Source organism: Cetorhinus maximus, chromosome 17 (assembly GCF_964194155.1).
Source record: "Cetorhinus maximus chromosome 17, sCetMax3.hap1.1, whole genome shotgun sequence".
NCBI classification, from domain to species: Eukaryota; Metazoa; Chordata; class Chondrichthyes; order Lamniformes; family Cetorhinidae; genus Cetorhinus; species Cetorhinus maximus.
This window is the reverse complement of record NC_135895.1, coordinates 6,014,537-6,035,137: the sequence shown is the minus strand read 5'-3', so window position 1 is coordinate 6,035,137 and position 20,601 is coordinate 6,014,537. Positions and strand designations below refer to the sequence as shown.

Genomic DNA, 20,601 nt, shown 5'->3' with positions numbered 1-20,601 from the left:
GGGAAAAGAACAGGAATTTGAACGGGTCCTGTTCAGTGGAACTGAAAGTTAAGGAACAGAGGAAAAGGTGCCGCATTAAAGAGAAATCTGCGGGGAGCAGAATCGAGGCAAAGGGGGCTTGAAAGAGGCCAGAGGATCGGAGGAGACAGCCAAAAGGTGGGTGACTCTATTACGGGCTTGTGAAATAGTTGTGTCCTGTTGGCATGGCTGAGTATCTGAGTGTGTGTGTGAAAGGCGAAGCTTGAATGTACGTGGTGATCAAGGGGAGAGGAACATCAGGAGGAGAGGTTGAAACCCTGGAGTGGATCCTCATTAAGACGTCCAAGTGAAAGTGTAGCTTGGAAGAAAATTCCAAGGCGAGTTCTTCAAGAGTGGAGATTGGAAACCCTCGTTGGAAAGACGGAGTTCAGTGAGACCAGTTGGCTTACGATGTGACAAGCATCTGGAGGGGGATTTAATGAGAGGTCCACTGCATCTGTTTTGTGGTGGTATCTGTCACTTGGTTTCAGAGTGTGGTTTACATGGACTATATACTTAATATGACCATTAGAGTATAAGATTTTGTAACTTGTGTTATGCTTACAAGTCTATAAATATATATGTACAAATAAAATATATATATATAAAAATACATAAATATATATTATATATATCTATACCTATAAAGGTATAGTTGTAGGTGAATCTAGTTAATTCTTTCTTGTTTAATAAATGTTTTATTTTTCATTAAAAGCTCATCAGCTGACTCCTGTGACTCTGTTCAGTAGCTCTCTACATTTCTAAACAAAAAATAAAAGTTAGGATCTATCAAGCCGGGTTCCACCATGGGACCTGACTTGCCCAGTAGTAACCTCAGCTGGGATTGTAACAGTATTTACTCTACCACAACCCTTTCAGGATTTTGAACACCTCTCAAATCTCCCTTAACCTTCCCTGCTCCAAGGAGAACAATTCTAGCTTTCCTACATCCCTGGTCTCATTCCAGTAAACCTCCCCTGTACTCTAAGGGCCCTGACATCCTCCCTGAAGTGTAGTGTCGAGAATTGAACACAAAGTTTCAACTGGGGCTCAACCTGTGATCTATAGGCAAGTTTACTAGTTACATGCTAGGATTGGGACAGGGTTACTGACTTACAAAAAAAAAAAAACAAACACTCACCTGTTACAACAGCAGGAGAGAGAAATAGGCATCTCCTCCACTCTATACCTGCCTGAATCGGGCAGATCTTTGCACTCTGCTATAAAAACACGCAAGTCAGTCTGAGGGAAGCCATCCTGTTGGTAAAGCTGAAGGGAAGAGCAGAATAAGCAAGTACTGGTCAGTACTGAGGTATTTAGAACAATTTATTACACATTGTTAAACCAAAATTCAATGGTCTCTTCAACCTAGAAGAGAAGAAGTGAAACAGGTTTCTCTCAATAATATGATTGCTAGACAGGAGGTAACCTGGCAGCAACAGAAGTTGCAGTTTTCAACTGAAGACGCAAAAATAGATTTCACGTGTCCTATGTTCTAAAATCAAAAGCTAAGTCTCAACAGTTCTCCAATATGAACAGAACTCAAATTTATTTATTTATTTTTTACAGTTGCCAGCTCCTCCCTCAGCTCACTGTATAAAACATCCAAGACGGAAGATGCTGGAGACTCAAAAAAAAACTTTAAAACCCTGGCACTGGGGTGTAAACTCTGGAAAAACGCATCTCCACACCCACCCCACCCCTCGCACAAGCAGAAACACTAGTCACAGTTATGACATGGGATAGTACATTAGAAAACAAAAGGCCTACATTTAAATAGCACTTTTCACAACCACCGGCCATCTCAAAAGTACTTTGTTGCCTGTAAAGTGTAGTCCATGTTATTCTACATCTTTGTGCATCATTGGTCTTTGTTTTCACAATAGGTAAAGTAAGATGCATCTCATTATTAAGTGCGGTTTGCTATAGTAATAGGTCAGGGACACATTTATGAAAAAAAGTCGGGTATGGAGCACAAGAGACAGGAGCGGAATAGACTATTCGGCCCCTCGAGCCTGTTCTGCCATTCAATGCGATCATCGCTAATCTTGGACTTCAATTCTACTTTCCACCCACTCCCCATATCCCGCAATTCCCCAAGAGGCAAAAAATCTGTCTATCCCAGCTTAAATGTATCCAATGATGGAGCATCCACAATCCTCTGGGGTAGAGAATTCTGAAGGTTCACAACCCTTTGAGTGAAGAAGCTTCTCCTCACCTCAGCCCTAAATAATTGCCCCCTCACCCTAAGACTTGTGCCCCTTTGTTCTCCATTCTCCAGCCAGTGGAAACAACGTCTCAAGTGTCAATGGGGAAACTTTTCTACAGAAAAGATCCCGGCTCTAACAATTGCCCACCACCCAGGGAACACCCTGAATTGAAGTGATGCTGCAAGGCATTTCACATAAATACAAGCACAACAAAAAAATCTGAAAAATTGGAAAAATGGGAGCATATCTGTTGTCACCATGACCAGTCAGTCCCTGCATCGAGGGAACAGTCTACACAAAGCATTCTTCATTATCGGGATGTGGGTGTCACTGGCAAAGGCCAGTGTTTATTGCCCATCCCTATCTGCTTGGATTTGGTACAGGTGTGGGGCTTGCCTGGCCACTTCATCAGGTACTTAAAGGGGTCAACCACAATTGCCGGGGCTTGGGAGTTGCACATTGGCCGGACCTTATGATCACGGTAAGGTTTCCTCCTGAAACAGACATGATGATTTTATCTGACAGCTTTATGAGTACTAGCGGTGTTTTAATTTCTAGCTTGTTAATTGAATTCAACATATTAAGCTGCTATGGTGGGAACCTGAGCCTACATTCTCTGGATAATCAGTCCAGTAACATAACCAGTGCGAGCTGGTTAGCTCGGTGACCAATGTGTGATTCAGAACAATGCCAACAGCATGTGTTCAATTCCTGCTCTGCCTGAGGTAGACTTGGGACCTACCTCCTTGCCTGCCCCATCCTTGATGCAGAGCGCCGCCCCCCAAGCTATATACCCAACTGCCTCTCTAATAGAGAGAGGCGAGAAGAGAAGAAGAGAAAAGAAAGCGAGCACGCACGCTATGGTCCCTCGTGGACCTTGGCTGAGTACCTACCTAACATGATCACTATATTCTCTTTCTAACAGCACTGTGAGTGTTCCTACACAACAGGGACTGCAGCGGTTCAAGAAGGCAGCTCACCACCACCTTCTCAAGGGCAATTAGGGATGGGCAGTAAATGCTGGCTTTGCCAGCAATATCCACATCCCATAAACAAATAAAAAAAACCATTCGCATACTTTAGAATTCAACAATTCAGCTTCACAAAGCCTCCAAGTCCATTAAAAAGAAAGTTTCTTACTTATGCATTTAAATATAATTCGATAGGTAAGAAACCTAACCATTATGAATAGCTGGTTCTAGACAATCTAATGGCAGGATGACTCCTTACCTTAATTGTTTCATAAGCGTCAGTAATCAGGGCTATAAAGAGACTCAGAACCATGTAAATGAAGAGGCTAATGAAGGTGGATAGATAGATCCGACTGAACACCCAGATCACGTAGCTCTTGTCCTGCATTGCAGCAAAGGTCGCAAACATGTCATCTCCATTGATCAAAGAGAAGAGACACTCCGAGACCATATTCAAAGATCGAAACTGTCAGGAGAACCACAAGGCACACAATTAGTCTCCATTTGCCGAGGTGAGATTGTTACAACCTTAAAATCCAAACAATTCTGGCAGCCACACTATCACGGCATGAAACTCTTGATTATGAAATGTGCAGACGGGCAGAGGCCTTGGTGTTCATATACATAAACCCTTAAAACTGTGGCAAAGCAACTTGACAAGGCAGTTGAAAAAAATGTTTTTTTAATTTATTCTTTGATGGGATATGGGTGTCACTGGCAAGTCCAGCATTTGTTGCCCAACCCTAATTACCCTTGATTTGAGTGGCTTGCTAGGCCATTTCAAAGAGCAAGTAAGAGTCACCCACATTGCTGTGGGCCTGGAATCACATGAATGCCAGACCAGGTAAGGATGATAGAATTCCTTCCCCAAAGGGCATTAGTGAATCAAATGGATTTTTTTTAAACAATGGTCATAGTTTCATGGTGACCATTACTGAGACTAGGTTTATATTAATTGCATTTAAAATTTAAAAACTGCAGATTTCCTTCCCTAAAGGAACATTAGTGATGAGTTCTTATGACAATCGACAATGGTTTCATGGTCACTATTTCAATTCCAGATTTTATTAACTTAATTTAAATTCCACAAGCTACCATCATGGGATATGAATCTATATCCCCAGAGCATCAACTTGGACCTCTGGATTAATAGTCCATGGTTGTGGTTGTTGGAGGTCAATCACCTCAGCTCCAGGACATCACTGCAGGAGTTCCTCAGGGTAGTGTCCGAGGCCCAACCATCTTCAGCTGCTTCATCAATGACCTTCCTTCCATCATAAGGTCAGAAGTGGGGATGTTCACTGATGATTGCACAATGTTCAGCATCATTCGTGACTCCTCAGATACTGAAGCAGTCCATGTCCAAATGCAGCAAGACCCGGACAATATCCAGGCTTGGGCTGACAAGTGGCAAGTAACATTCACACCACACAAGTACCAGGCAATGACCATCTCCAACAAGAGAATATCTAACCATTGCCCCTTGACATTCAATGGCATTACCATCACCGAATCCCCAACTAACAACGTCCTGTGGGTTACCATTGACCAGAAACTCAACTGGACTAGCCATATAAATACTGTATCTACAAGAGGTCAGGAGGTAACTCACCTCCCAACTCCCCAAAGCCTGTCCATCATCTACAAGGCACAAGTCAGGAGTGTGATGGAATACTCACCACTTGCCTGGATTAGTGCAGCTCCTACAACACTGGACACCGTCCAGGACAAAGCAGCCCGCTTGATTGGCACCACATCCACAAACATTCACTCCCTCCACCACCAACGCACAGTAGCAGCAGTGTGTACCATCTACAAGTTGCACTGCAGGAATTCACCAAGGCTCCTTAGACAGCACCTTCCAAACCCACGACCACTACCATCTAGAAGGACAAGGGCAACAGATAGATGGGAACACCACCACCTGGAAGTTCCCCTCCAAGGCACCCGCCATCCTGACTTGGAGATGTATCATCATTCCTTCACTGTCGCTGGGTCAAAATCCTGGAACTCCCTTCCTAACAGCACTGTGGGTGTACCTATACCACATGGACTGCAACGGTTCAAGAAAGCAGCTCACCACCACCTTCTCAAGGGCAACTAGGGATGGGCAATAAATGCTGGCCCAGCCAGCGAAGCCCACATCCTGTGAATGAATTTTTTTTTAAAAGTCCAGACATATTACCACTACACCACCATCTGCCCCTAATTACTTGGTTCATAGATAGATAGAGGGATAGAATGTAAAAGCAAAGAGATCAAGTTAGGACTTTATAAATCACTGCTAAGGCCTTATCCGGAATATTGAGTACAATTCCGGACACGACACTTCAGGAAAAGACAGCGGAGGTTTCCCAGGGATGAGGGACTTTGGTTAGAAGGAGGGTTTGGAAAAGTTAGAACAGTTCTCAGTGGAGTAGAAGAATAGAACATTAAGTGATGATGTAATTGAGGTTCTCAAAATGATGAGATGTTTTGATGGAGTGAAGAAAGAAAATGTATTCTCTCTGGTAAGTGGGTCAATAATCAGGTACCATTGATTCAAAATCCTTGCCAAAAGATCTAGATTGAAGATGGAGAAATTCTTTCACCTAGAATGGTCAGGATTTGGAATGCTCTACTTGAGCAAGTGATGGAAACTGGTTCCATCAATAATTTTAAAAGGGAATTGGACAGGTTCTTGAGATACATGTTACAGATGAAAAGCAGGGATGCAGGATGAAGTACAACTTCTATTTCAAAAGAGCTAGCACAGGTATGATGGACCAAATGGCCTCCTTCTGGAAGTTTCTAGGACTATGAAAATCCACTTTCCTTTTTCCAAAGGCCCTGTCTATACACCATATAAAAAAAACGTTTCTCCAAATATAGCACTAGAACCTAGACCTATAGAATTTCCAAAGAAGATTCTTCTGTCCATTTTTTGATCACCTTTTGATGGTAGGGTCCCAGTACAATCCACCCACAGAAGCAGTAGCCCAGGTAAATCATAGATGCACAGCAGCAAAACCGAATGACATTTGGGAAGGCTGCTCGGAGAGTTAATATAAGAACCTGCGGTAAAAACAAAAGGGAAGTCAAAATTACAAAAAAAAACAGAAAGGAGGTCTTCAAAAGAGACACAAAGAAAGCCAAAACGCCTGGAGAATTTTGCCAACTCTTACATTATACTTCTCGAAAAAGCCCAAGTATCGGATGACTCCAACCCAGACAAGCAAGGTGGCTGTTCCTAATAAAATGCTGCAAATGTCATACGATGCAAAACTCTGCAAGGAAAAGAAAACAAAAGCTGGAGCTTGTGTAACTGTATCGAGGGGAACTCATGATGCTGTTAGGAGAGGCCATTCAGCCTCCTGAACCAGTTCTACCTTGCAATGAGATCATGGCTGATTGCCACCTTCTCCATATTTGCTCCACATCCCTCAATACCTTTGGTTACCAAAAATCTTATCAATCTCAGATTTAAAATTTACAATTGATCTAGCATCAAATGCCATTTGTGGAGAGAGTCCCAAACGTCTTACCACCCTTGTGTGTGGGGAGAAGTGTTTCCCAATTTCACTCCTGAAAAGTCTGGCTCTTATTTGTAGCCTACGCTCCCTACTCCCAGACTCCCCAACCAGTGAGAATAGCTTTTGTCCATCTATCTGTTTCCCTTAATATCTTAAACTTCAAATCAGATCACCCCTTAACTTTCTAAAATTCCAGGGAATACAACCAGAGTTTGATCTTTCACCCTGTTCATTTAACCCTTGGGAGTTCAGGTATCATTCTGCAATTCAATTGTCAACGCTAAGAGGTGAATGAAGAGCGTTGCTGGTGCTCAGGCTGATGCTACGTTTCATGAATAGAGTCTCGAGCTACGTCCGGAGGTCTTGCTTATAAAAGTTGGAGCAAATGCCCTTTAGTTGGGATGAACCACTTAGTGTCGAGGAGGTATCACTAGCTGTTAACCACTAGCAGGAGATTGGAGGCGTACAACTGACACAATGTGATATAGCTGCTGAACAGATGATGTGTGTATTTTCAAAGATGGCAATATAATGTTATTTGTAGAAGCCACAGGATAATGCAGGAAGTGAAAGAACACTTCACGGTAAACAATAGGGGGCACTAACTGGAAAGGGGGGCAGATTTAAAAGGAGGCTTAATAGGAGGTGTTCAAATTCATAAAAAAAGGATTTTGGGGAAGAGTAAATAAAAAGAAATACTTTGTAATAACGGGGGGGGGTGGGTGGGGGGTAGGGGCAGAGAAGGGGGTGCTCAGTAGTTAAAGGATACAGATTTAAAATAATTGGTCAAAGAACTGAGCTGTGGGGAAAGAGGAGAATTTAATTCATTAAATGCAGCCAGTTATAAAGGACCTGGAACACGGTGACCTGAAGGTGCAGTGTGAGCAGTGACTTTCAAAAGCGATTGGGAAAAAAAAAGGGAAATTTGCAGGGCTGAGGAAAAGCAGAGTGAGTGGAACTAATTGGATAAATCTTTCAAAGAGTCTCAGGCACAATTGGCTGAAAAGCCGCCTTCTATGGTGCAAGATTCCATGATTTGAGCCAGTGACTCCCTCAGGACCAAACAGGTTCAAGGTGTTGAAGGGCAAGTTTAAGACGGATTTCAGAAAGAATCCCTTCTGGCATGTGGTCATCAACTGCTAGAATGGGTCATCGGTACGAATGGCCTCCTCCTGTGTGGCATTAATAAACTGGTTCGCCAGCAGCTCTCTGTGGAGTTACACTTCAAATCTTAACCGCTAGCGATACCTCCTCCACACTAAATGGCTCATCCCAACCAAAGGGCATTTGCCACAACTTTTACAAGACCTCTCAACACAGCTCGAGGCTCCATTCATGAAACGTAGCATCGGACTGAGCACCAGCAACGCCCTTCATTCACCACGCAGACTTTTTATAATTCATTCACAGGATGCGAACATCAAGGCCAGCATTTGTCGCACGTCCCTCATTTCCCCTGAACTGAGTGGCTTGCTAGGCCATTTCGGGGGGTCAGTTAAGAGAAAAATCACATTGCCGTGGGTGTGGAGTCACGTGTAGGCTAGACCGGGTAAGGACGGCAGATTTCCTTCCCTAAAAAAAAGGACAATAGTGAACCAGATGGGCTTATTTGGGGTCATACGGTCTACTTCTGTTCCTATTTATTATGTTCATATGTTCGAGCATCAGGCTGGACTCTCGTTCCTTTCCTGTACCTTGGCTTCAATTTCCATTTTTAAGACGGATCCGGTAATTGTCAGTAAGTCGCTAACGATGATCAGGATATACCAGCCGTTCACAAACTCCATGCGGTCCGACCATGTCACGTTTTTATTATAGTGGAGCAAGAAAAAGTCAACAAACTCCTAGAGTGGAAGGACAGCAGCCGTTACTAATGGGTCAGTTTTATCAGCAGAATTACAATAAAACAAATCCTTATCCCAGCACCATACGTACATGCTGCAGCTTTACTCCATTGACAACAGATCGGGTGCAGAGAATTAATGAGCTCAAACAAATCACAACAATAAGGGCATCAAAGATCATCATGTAGTGAGTGTTCCTTTGTACTTTGAGAAAGAAAGAAATGCAAATTTTTAAAAAACTGAAGCAAATCAGCAGGTCAATGTTAGGTGCCGATTCAGAGCCATTTACAGATATTGATGGAAAGCAGGTCTGGGGCACCATCTAGTGGACAGGTGTTCGTTTTACAATTAGCACATTTACTGACTTCAAGTCATGAATTCGGACCATTATATAAAACTTCTATCCAGAAAGATCCTTAAGTTCCCACCAATTCATTTCCCTGGCCCCCCTCCTCCCACTCCACCTCCAACTGTGGCTTTCAATAGTTTCTCCAAAGGGGTCAGCTGAATTTGGATGTGTGTCATAAGGGCTGGAAAGGATGTGGCCAAGTTCATATCCATTTCTTTCTTTTTAAGAAAGGACAGAGAGAGTGAGAACGAGGTGGGGGGGGGGAGAGAGAGAGAGAGAGAGAGAGAGAGAGAGAAAGACCAAATTCAGGTAACGGTCGTTTTTTTTTTAAGATGACAAAGGCATTGGCAAAGATATATATTGACAGTTCAACAGGCTATAGCGTTACCCACATTCAAATCTCGTTTAAGTGAGATTTTGATTAAAAGGAAACAACAGCAGTAATTTTACGCCTAGTAAAAGCAGGTGCTTTGGGAGAGCAGAGGGATTTGGGAGATAGGAGTTTGTTTACAAGGCAACACTGCACTGTCACAATCTACTGAGGCTGCGTTACTGAATTGGGAATACCTGAACTAATAAGCCAGACACCACCAGTTAAAATCCCACGATTGCATTGGAGAATATGAACTCCATCTAAAACACTGTTTTTAAATCTTTTATCAGTAAAAATGACCATGAAGCCGTCAGATTAGAACGACAAGATGATACAACACTGGGGAATTATCCAGTTGGCCCTCTGATCCTTCCACATGGCCCCTTTGTGGTAAATACCCAACTCCAGTGCTTCAGGGAAGGAAACCTGCCTTCCTTACCTGTCTGGAATATTGAGAGACTTCAGTCCCAAGCCATAATCCATGCCTTCTTTACCTCTAGACGTGACTATTCCAACACACTCCTGGCTGGTCTCCCACATTCTACCCTCTGTAAACTTGAGATCATCCAAAACTCTCTCGCCCATGTCTTAACTCACACCAAGTCCCATTCCCCTAGCACCCCTGTGCTTACTGACCTACACTGGCTCCTCATTAAGCAAAGTCTTGATTTTAAATTCTCATCCTTGTTTTCAGATCTGTCCATGCCTCTCTCTCTCTCCCCACCTCTAATCCCCTCCAACTCTCCGAGATCTCTGCGCTCCTCTAATTCTGGCCTCTTACGCATCCTCGATTTTAATCGCTTCACCATTGATGCCCCCACCTTCAGTTGCCTGGGCCCCAAGCTCTGGAATATTCTTCCTAAACCTCTCCATCTCACTTGCTTCAAGACACCGCTTAAAACCTACCTTTTGTTGCTAAACATTTGGTCATTTGACCTAATATCTCCTTATACGGCTTATATTATTCCACAAAGCTCCAGTGAAGCACCTTGGGACATTTTATTGCATTTGTATAGTGCTTTTCATGCAAGTTGCCATTGTGATCTCTGAAGTGATCTAGCAATACAGTTACATCAAACCTCAAACCACTAAAAAGAATATCCCTATCCAAAAGCACTATGGAAACACCTTGACCACAGGGACTGTAGCAGTTCAAGAAGGCAGCTCACCACCACCTTCCCAAAAAGCAAGTAGGGATGGGCAATGAATGTTGGCCTAGCCAGCGATGCTCACACCCAGAGAACGAATGCCAAAATATTTAATACAAATGCATTTACCTCCCGTGTGGCAACAGTGAGGGGCTAGATGATCTCATGAAAGGAGCCCACGAACAACTTCTTGCTTCAACATTATAGGACTCAATTTTAAAAAGTGCAGCTCTTTCAAAATTTCTCTGCAGACAGGCAAAACTAAAATATACTTACCGCCCCCAGCAACATGCCATCCTTTACATTCCCGAATGGAGGCATCATTGTCCAAACTAATTTGAATTCTTCCGCTGTGTGCTTTATTGTCAAAGCTAATCTAAGAGACAAAAATCAACATAACTGTATAAATAAACCATTGGCTCTAAAGGTAGATTATTGGTCTCTGTACAACCTTTCCACTGTGTAAGTTATTGTGGAGGCTCCCGCAATACAACCTTCCCCATTTCATGCAGTTTATTACCTCTGTAGACATCACCCAATCCTACACAAGCCACTTGCAGCAAAATAGAAGCTCTCCAGTCAATTTTCTGGTATCTGAAGGATATGTATACAACAGTTACACCTGACTTTCTGCTCTGGCTGCCTGAAATTGTTGAGGGGAAGGAAAAAAAAATGCGTTGGCCCAAAGCTAGGAACTTATGCTGATTCACAGGGCAAAGCAATAAATCCAACAGGGTAGTTGGCACAAAAGTCACATTCACGCTGGCCAGAATACTGTGCCCAATTCTGTCACCAGACTTTAGGGAGGATGTCGAAGGTCTTGGAGAGAGTGCAGAGGAGACTTACTAGAATGGGACCAGGGTTGAGGGACTTCAGTTTTGCGGAGAGACTGGAGAAGCTGGGATTGTTCTCCTTAAGAGCAGAGAAGATTTAATAGAACTGTTCAGAATCATGGAAGGTTTGACAAGGAGAAACTGTTTCCATTGGTCGAAGGGTTGGAAACCAGATGACACAAATTTAAAGGTAAATAGCAAAAGAACCAGAGCAGGCAGATGATGAAAAATGTTTTTTTTTAATTTAGTGAGTTTTGATGATCTGGAAGGTGCTGCCTGAAAGGATGAAAGAAGCAGATTCAATAATAACCTTCAAATCGGATTGGTTAATACTTGAAGGTGAGAGAACCTGTAGAGTTATGCGGAAAGAGTAGGGTAGTGGGACAAAGTGGATCGGCTTTTAAATGAGCCGGTATAAGCCAGATGGGCCCCATGCCCTCCTATGCTGCAAGATTCAGCTACTATTACTAACATCAATGTCACAGAGTCACAGAATCACAGTGCAGAAGAGGTCCTTCAGCCCAGTGAGTCTGCACCGACACGAGGAACACCTGACCTACCTACCTAATCCCATTTACCAGCACTTGGCCCATAGCCTTGAATGTTATGACGTGCCAAGTGCTCATCCAGGTACTTTTTAAACGTTGTGAGGCAACCCACCTCCACCACCCTCCAGTGAAAACACCACGAGGCCACAGCCTCCCCTCCCCTACCCACAAACCCTCTTTAGGACAGGGGATCTGCCGTCCTTGCCTGGGTCTGTCCCACATGTGACTCCAGACCCTTAGCAACGTGGTCAACTCTTCACTGCCCTCTGACACAATGTCTAACACTATTTAGAGATTAGCAAAGTTCCTCTCCCAGCCCAATAAACTCACTAGTACAACTACTTCTGTGGGGACATTCAGGAAAATCTTCACATTAAAACAGGTGTGAGCTTGGATTTCTTTTGATAAGGTAGTTTGAATCTAGATATTATAGGTTTACAGAAGCAAGCAGCAACATGATTTTACACTGAACAAAGACCCAACACTTAACTCTAGCCCAAGAAAAGAACCACCTTAGGCCCGTGTTTAAAGACAAAAATCAACAAGGTGGAAACTCAATCCAGTTTTGTATTTATTAAACTTAAGACTACTGGCTTGCTGACAATAAGCCCCTCCTTCTCTTTGCCCAAGAATGCAGACTAAGGACAAGTCACTTACTGTAACACAAAAATCGTAACAATCAGGCAGCTCGTGACGACGGATTGTTTGTAGATTAATCGCCTTCAGTTTAAACTGAACTTGCACCATCACAAGCCTAATACAAAAGAAAGAAAAACATAAACACAAGTTTGTTTCCTCCAGAGTTTAAAAAACTTGTGCAGACTGTTATGACGTGGCAGGTGATATGTGCTAGGTGAACCAAACCCACAAGGGAAACTTAGTCATGCTATCACAATGGTTTTGCAATTTGCATTTATTACGAGAAGATTTATGCACCGAATTCAGAAGTAATGAGTCCACTAACACCTTGAGATTTTAAAAACTAAATGAAAACATTAACAAAAGAAAAGATTTCAAGCACATACATGAGGTTACAGTTACTTAATACTTCAATAAATCCCAAAATTCCTAATTAGCCTGACTCCCAATTACCCACCCCCTTTAAGGCAACAGTCCAAAATAGATTTTTAATTTAAATAGCAAACCAGCACATTTACCACAACACCCACTCGGCATTGGAATTCCAAAGGCTTTTCTCTAACTTTAGTTACTGGACAAGACTTTTGCTAACATAGCTGGAGGCTTCCCCAAAGCTGTTTCACATACTACTGTTAGATCTTGTATGGGCCCCCAACATAGCTTTGCATTCCTCTTTACATATATTTCTCTCTCTTTAATCTGTAAATTCCATTGCTCCTTATGCCTTTGGAGTTTTACTTTTCCCCATAATATAAACATCTTTCGTGTTCTAAATATGGTCAGTACCTTTGAGAAAAATAAACCTTGCCCCATTGATTATGTTAGTTGTTGACATCCTACCATCCCTTTGAAACTCAAACAACTCTTTCACTTATCTAAAAATGCAAATTTCCTTCACACCCTACATGCTAAAACCTCAGTGTTTACTCATTAGCACTTCAAATGCCTTTTACACCACCCCCCCCCAACTTCTTTTGATAATTTCAGACCGACTCTGATTCAATTAAATCACACAGACAGAACCATCTACACTCACACCCATAAACCGACCTTACAGCAAACTACAATAATATTATGAAAATTATGTGGCAAGTCATAAGTTCATTCCAAAAGCAATGAGAAAAGCAGCAAACCCCACCTGTGGAAATGTAGCGTCAAGTTCAGCTTGTTGTTTGGTGGATGCCCACTAAGCAGAGGCAGTATTGGTTCAACGTCAAAACACTCTGTGATAGAGAACGCACTGCAGACTTTACATAGGTTAAACCTTTGACATTATCCAACATTTTCCCTAAAGGATTGGCTTCATTGCTCCCCACCATACAAAGCAATTATGTTCTCTGCGCGAATTACACCTCACATGGTTGATAACGGCCAAGGGAGGAACTGTTGGCAAGGACAGGAGAGGGTGGGTGTGGAGGGGAAACATTCCCTGCTCTCCTACAAATAGTGCCACGAAGTCTGTAGATGCCACTTGAACTAGCAGATGGGATTTCCATTGTAGCATCCGTGAGAATGCCATCTCATACAACATTGTGCCAGTGCAGCATCAGCCCAGACTGGACACAGGACAAGAACCAACCACCTCCTGACAGAGTTAAGGGTTAAAAAAAAAAAAAGCTCTACATAACACACAATTCATCTACTCAAGGTGCCAAGAAGCCATTCTCTCTGTTCTGGAGACTCTAGAATTAGGGATTATCGTCTCAGGATAAGGAGTTGGCCATTTAGGACTGTGGTTAGGGGAAATTTCTTCACTCAAAGGGTTGTGATTTTTCGGGATTCTCTACCCAGAGGGCTGTGAATTTTAAGTTATTGAATATAGTCATGCCAGGGACTGATAAATTTTTGGGCATGAAAGTGGAGTTGATGTAGAAGTTTAGCCTTGCTCTCACTGAATGGCGCAGCAGGCTCGAGGGGCTGCTTGGCTTACTCATACTCTATGTAGAGTAATCTTCCAAATTAATTAACTGTAAAGTGGAGCTCCCCTTCAGAAAGAGGGATAAAAGGTGCTGAATACACACAAACCTATAAAGGGTAGAAATTGGGCCTCATTGTGCCTATTGGACGGCATAAAATGGGCGTGGGGATCTGTTTTTGGGTCAAAGTGTGCTTGAAAGATCTCCATCCATATAGATATCGGTGTTGCTGACAGCAACATAAAACACGTCGGAGGCCTCTTATTTACATATGCAAGGGTCTAACGCTGGTTTTAGCCTACCCTACTACCCCATCACACCCCCTTTTTTGGACATTGTGAGGAGAGCAGGATTCTTGACCAGCCACTGTGGGTTGAAGTTCTACAACCAATAAATTCAAAAACTAGACCAGTGCAGCCAAAGGGAGCAGGCATGATGTAGTGACTCTTCGGGTGCTCACTATCATCTTGTTCCTTATCCTGAGATGTACCTTCAGGTCACTTCCAGCAACAAAGTTCATCGTTTTAAAATGGGCACCCTGTATGTGGAAGCACAACCTCAACAACCATATTTAAATGAGGCCAGAGGCCCAATTTCAGTCAATATTGGGCCTCACATTTGGGAAGACCAGTTCCCTTGTAGACCCACAAGGAATTCCCGCCCCATCATGTTTTCTCATAAGCACCCTTTCATAACCATCCCCACGGTACTTTTGTTAAATATTGCAACTTTAATTTTTCAAATCTCTTAGCACTCGATTGCCAAGACCACTGCCTTCCCTACATTCTACCCCAACAAGGTTTGCAAGCATTTAAGGATGGAATTAATGGCCAAATTTGGAAGATGGTGGCCTGAAAGGAAACTGATAAATGTAGGGTGGATCAGTGAAAGGTTCTGCACTGTTGTGTTTGAAAAAGTAAATTTACAAAGCCACCTCATTGACCACTTCCCTCCGCCACCCCCCTCAAAAGACCTGGTAATGAGCAGCTCCCCCTTCAACCTTTCAAAGCAATATTGGTCCCAAATGGTGCTCCGCCATTCAATCAGATCATGTCCTCAACTCCATATTCCCACCTGCCCAGGTAACCTTTGACTCCCTTGTTAGTCAAGAATCGAGCTTCCTCTGCCTTAAAAATGTTCAATAACCCTGCCTCCACTGTGTTCCCTAGTTCTAGTCTCTCCCACAAAGGGAAACATTCTTTCAGTTTCCACCCTCTCAAATCCCCTCAGGATCTTATGTTTCAATAAGATCACACCTCATCCTTCCAAACTGCAATGGACGCAAGTCCAGCAGGTCCAAATTTTCCTCATAAGATAATCCCCTCATCCCAGGTATCAGCCGAAGGAACCTTCTCTGAACTGCTTCTAACGCATTTATATCCTTTCCCAAATAAGGAGACTAAAACTGTACACAGTACTCCAGATGTGGTCTCACCAATGGCCTACACAACCATAGCAAAGCATCCCTACATTTATATTCCAATCCCTTTGCAACAGAAAACAACATTCTATTTGCCTTCCTCATCGCTTGCTGTACCTGCAGACTAACTTTTCCTGATTCATGTACCAGGACACCCAGATCCCTCTGTACCTCAGAGTTCTGCAGTCTCTCTGCATTTAAGTCATTTGCTGCTTTTCTATTCTTCCTGAAAAAAATGGACAAGTTCACATTTTCCCCACATTATACTCCCACCTGCCAAATTTTGGCCACTAAAGGTTCACGCGACTGATTCCTGGGATGAGGGGGTTATCTTATGAGTTAAGGTTGGGCCTGTACCCACTGGAGTTTAGAAGAATAAGAATCTTATTGAAAGATAAGATGCTGAGGGACTTGACAGGGGGGGGTTGCTGAAAGGTGTTTCCCCTTGTGGGAGAGACTATAACGAGAGGACACAGTTTAAAAATAAAAAAAAAGGGGTCTTCAATTTAAGGCAGGGATGAGAAGAAATTGTTTTTCTCAGAGGGCAGTGACCTTTGAAACTCTCTTCCCAGAGGCAGGGTCAATGAAAATTTTTAAAGGCAGAGGTAGATAGAATCTTCACGAACAAGGAGTCAAAGGTTACCCAGGGTGTAAAGAATGTAGATTTGAGGCCACAATCAGATCAGCCATGATCTCGTTGAATGGTGGAGCAGGCTCGAAGGGCCGAATGGCCTACTCCTGCTCCTCATTCATATGTTCATTTGTCATGTCTGATATTCTACCTCAACTCCGCTTTCACACCCCAACTCCCAATTCCCTTGTACTCAAAGAAAAATGTGATCCCAATTATCAGGCGTATCAAACACTCTTCTCCATATGATAGAAACACACCTACCTGTTTCAATCTTTGGGTCAATGTTAAAGGACTCATTCCCAGGGCTGACACTTGCCCTTTTATAAAAATACTGACACACAGTCAACGGTGTTAATTCCGTCCCTCTCCTCTCATAGGCGTGATTGCCAACAGATATCTTACGCAGTTGCAAATACTAGAAGAGCAAAACCAAATTTGTTTGAGAGAGAAATTGTAGGCATTACACTGCAAGAGGAGAAATTCAAGCTAAATTCAGTAAGACCTTCCCCTTTGTGTCTTCAAATGTGTTAATCATGTGACAATGGTTGGGGAACCGATGGGAGGAGCCAAGACAGATTTTTTCCTGTTGAATAAATGGTTCCAAATCAGGGCTTCTCAAACTGAGTATTGACCCCAAGTGGGGTTGAGAGATGAGATTTTGGAGTCACAAGCTCCAAGGCAGTCCAAGCTGCACAGCTGTCACTGCGGAGTGCTAACAACAGCCAGGCCCCTTTAAGTCCTCGCATTTCTTTCTAATGGTGAGCAAGGCCAAATGGACAGAGCTTTGAGGCCTGATTCCTGCTGCAAAAAAAATTATGAAAAGGTAGGCATAAGAAAAACCCTGGAGTTTAAATAACTCCCACCACATTGAAATTCTCCCTCCTCCTTCACTCAAGAGCAAAAACACCCTTTATCTCCCAGGATTACAAGGAATCCAAAGCATTAAAATGGGGTCACACTGGGGAAAAGTTGGGAAGCACTGCACCAAACAAACAGTCTCCAGAAGAACTGATCGTTTCCTCCACCATTCCCTGGAATATAAAAAACCTCCATTCTTTGACCAAGGTATAACATACTCTGCAAATGCTCACAGAAAGCTTTTTGAAAAAGAGCATTTAGATCACACTTGGACTACTGTGCACAGTTCTGGTCTCACTAAGAGATGGAAGAATTGGAGAAGGTGCAAGAAAAAGGAAATCGACAAGAATACAATGTGACACAAGATGTAGTGTATTGAAAATTGCATTGTGCATTTTGTCCACTTGAGCCCACCATACACACATGTACCAGCAGAGGGAGTCTGCACGGAAGGGCTAATCAAGGATTCATGTTTAACAGCTTATGTGGTTCTAATTTTAAGTAAGTGTCTCTCATTTAATATATAACTGTTTCTGTCCCAAGAACTTTGCAAAAGAGGCTCTCTCTTGTATTGAGCTCTCAGCAACTGACAGAAGCTACCCTTGTCTTCCTTATCCTACTCTGTAGGTTCTTTGACATCCAGCGGGGTGCTAGGTTTACAAACCCCACTTTTTCTTTGTGGGAACATATTTGCTCTGAAGCCTCTCTTATCTCCTCCTCAAATACCTCCCACTGCTCGGACAGCGCAGCCGTTTCCAGTTCACCTTTCCCAAATCACATCTCGGCTCAGTAAAATTGGCCTTTCCCCAATTTAGAACCTTTATTCTTGGCCTATCCTTGCCTTTATCCATAATCAAATTATGATCACTGTAGTAGAAGGGTCTGGCACATACAGGGTTACTGTGGGGCGAGTACAGTACCACCCACAGTGACGTAAGCAGGTGTCAAGAGGATATAATAATGTTATTGGAAATTATTTTATAATAGAGTTCTACTGGGATCCGTGTCTATGTGTGTGTCTGAATTAGATTAAAGCCAGCTAGTCTGGGTGCTTTGATGTATAGTATTTTTGAGATGTTAATTAGATAAACGTAAGGAGGGTAGAAGGTAAAATGTAAATTTGCATTTGCTAAGAGAAACCTTTCAAGACTGCGGGTGAAATCTTACACCAAGCTAGAAGACGCCAAGCAGTGTGTTTATTTTTATTTTTTTAAATCAGCTTACTAATAAAATTTGTGGAATCAAAGAATGTTATTGTTAGAAAAGGTGAAGTTAAAAGCCTAGTGATAGCATGGAAAAGTTACATTCAAAGAGAAAGATATGTATAAAGGAGTGTGTGTAAGGTACAGGCATTTTAAGATCCAGCAAGTGTGAGAAGCCTCCAGCCTGTCTGCAAGGACCCAGAGCTGAAAGAAACCCATTTTGAATGTGACTATCCAGGATGTGTTCTGTCAGAGGTCTATTAAATCTATGAGATTTTCTGTTGTCTTAACGATAGTGTAATTGAAAGTCAGATTAATTAGTAGATTTTTGTAGTTAATATAGTAGTAATTTTGTAGATGTATATATGTGTTTACAATCTTTGTATCAATAAATGTTTACTTTAGTTTTATAAAACCTCTTGAGACTCAGTGGTCTTATTACTACTGAATTCAAAGCCTGCATCTCGAAACATACAAATTGCGAAAATGGGTTATGACAGTTGTTTCAAGTTTCCCTCTGGGACTTGAGCAACTCAGCCTTTACCATCGGCTGTGTCATAATAAAGGCACACGACCCAGACCTAGGGTCAGTGTGGTGTTGGCGAGAGACTTGTTAAGACCCAAGACGGAGATAGTTCCATGCCTGTACATAGCTACAAGTAGTTAATAAAGACTTGTTGTTAAGAGACAGAAAGCTACCTTAAGAGAGACACGTTCTGTAACGAACACCATCCCAACAATCACTACCACCAAAATTCTTTCCCATCAATACCTTTCTAACTACCTAGATTTAATCCCTAAAACAAAGTTCAGAACTGTCCCTTCTCTTGTTGGGTTTGTTACATTCTGGGAAAACAAAAATTCTTAAACTTTATTTTAGGAATCTGTGCCCTCTCTACCTTTTATACTGACTTTATCCCAGTTAATGTTAGGATAGCTGAAATCCCCCAAGGTTTCTGCACTTCTCAGCAATTTGCCTACATATTTGCTCTTCTAATTCCCTCTGATTGTTCGGGGGCGGCGGGTCTACAATACGCTCCCAGAAACGTGATTACTCCTTTTCGGTTCCTCCATTCAATCCGAGTTACCTCATTTGTTCCTCCAGATCTGGCTGATGATTATGAACTAGACCATAAATCTAAACCCTTTTCCCTGTAATCTCTATAAACACGAGAAGAAGGGAAAATGAAAGGAAGGCAAGTGGCCAGGGAAGAGAAGGGACAGTTGGGAATTCTCAGGAAATTTCTCCTCAGACCAGAAAGGAAGGTACTAAGGGTGGATGTAACATTCAAAAGCTTAAGTGTTTCCATTGTAACAAGGTGGGATATGTTAGGGCAGATTGCTGGAGATTAAATGGTAGACCTACTGCAGGAGTAGGAATGCCTAGAGAATCTTGAAGAGAGGGGTCCTCAGAAAAGGAAATGGTGGTTACAGCACCAGCAGTGGTACAGATGAAACGCGTTCCCTCAGAACACACAGGAAAGGGGGATATGGTTCAGGATATTTCAAAGTATTCTTCCGTGATTACTGGTGAAGGAACTCAGACTATTAGAGGGTCTGGATGTTTTGTGTTGAAGGGAGAAGTGTTCCCTAACTCCGCCAAAAAAAAAGTAAACAGATTAAAATTTTGAGAGAAACAGGGGGGCTGATCAATCATTGATGGTGTTGATGATAAAACTATCTGGAACAATATATGAAGGAAAAAGTATTAATAAGGGATATTAATGGAATTTATCTACCTTTTCCTTTGTGTAAAGTTAACTTACAAAGTCACTTTGTGAATGGAATTGTTACAGTAGCAATTATTCCTAAATCACCTATTGAAGGGGTGGATTTTATTCTGGGTAATGATTTGGCTCATGGAGACAGTAATTCAGCAACGATTGTATTGCAGCAGGCGGTTGATCATGTTGAACTTAACCAGCTTCAGGAAACTGTGGCCAGAAATGAAACATTTATGGCCGATAACAAGCAATTGAAGGAAAACACTGACTAAAATGTAGAAAATCAACTTTCATGCATGAAAGAGGAATTTGCTAATGAAAGAAGAGAATTGGCGAGAACAATGAGAATAAGTCACAGAAAGTAGAACGCTTGACTGAGGACTTGAAATGCCCAAATGATAA

The 20,601-nt window shown here is 42.4% G+C and overlaps 1 protein-coding gene across 1 annotated transcript in view; it reads right to left on the bottom strand.

Moving 5' to 3' along the window:
- Positions 1-1,155: 1,155 nt before the first annotated feature.
- The window catches only part of LOC144692718 (mucolipin-3-like), a 29,506-nt gene continuing 10,060 nt past the window's right edge, over positions 1,156-20,601 (bottom strand). Inside the window, exons 3-12 of the mRNA XM_078561805.1 lie at positions 16,677-16,830; positions 13,584-13,668; positions 12,464-12,560; positions 10,702-10,801; positions 8,647-8,759; positions 8,406-8,555; positions 6,364-6,465; positions 6,131-6,253; positions 3,459-3,665; positions 1,156-1,287 (exon numbers count right to left, since the gene is read on the bottom strand). Coding sequence (XP_078417931.1) covers positions 1,156-1,287; positions 3,459-3,665; positions 6,131-6,253; positions 6,364-6,465; positions 8,406-8,555; positions 8,647-8,759; positions 10,702-10,801; positions 12,464-12,560; positions 13,584-13,668; positions 16,677-16,830 — 1,263 coding nt within the window. The remainder of the gene's footprint in view (positions 1,288-3,458; positions 3,666-6,130; positions 6,254-6,363; positions 6,466-8,405; positions 8,556-8,646; positions 8,760-10,701; positions 10,802-12,463; positions 12,561-13,583; positions 13,669-16,676; positions 16,831-20,601) is intronic.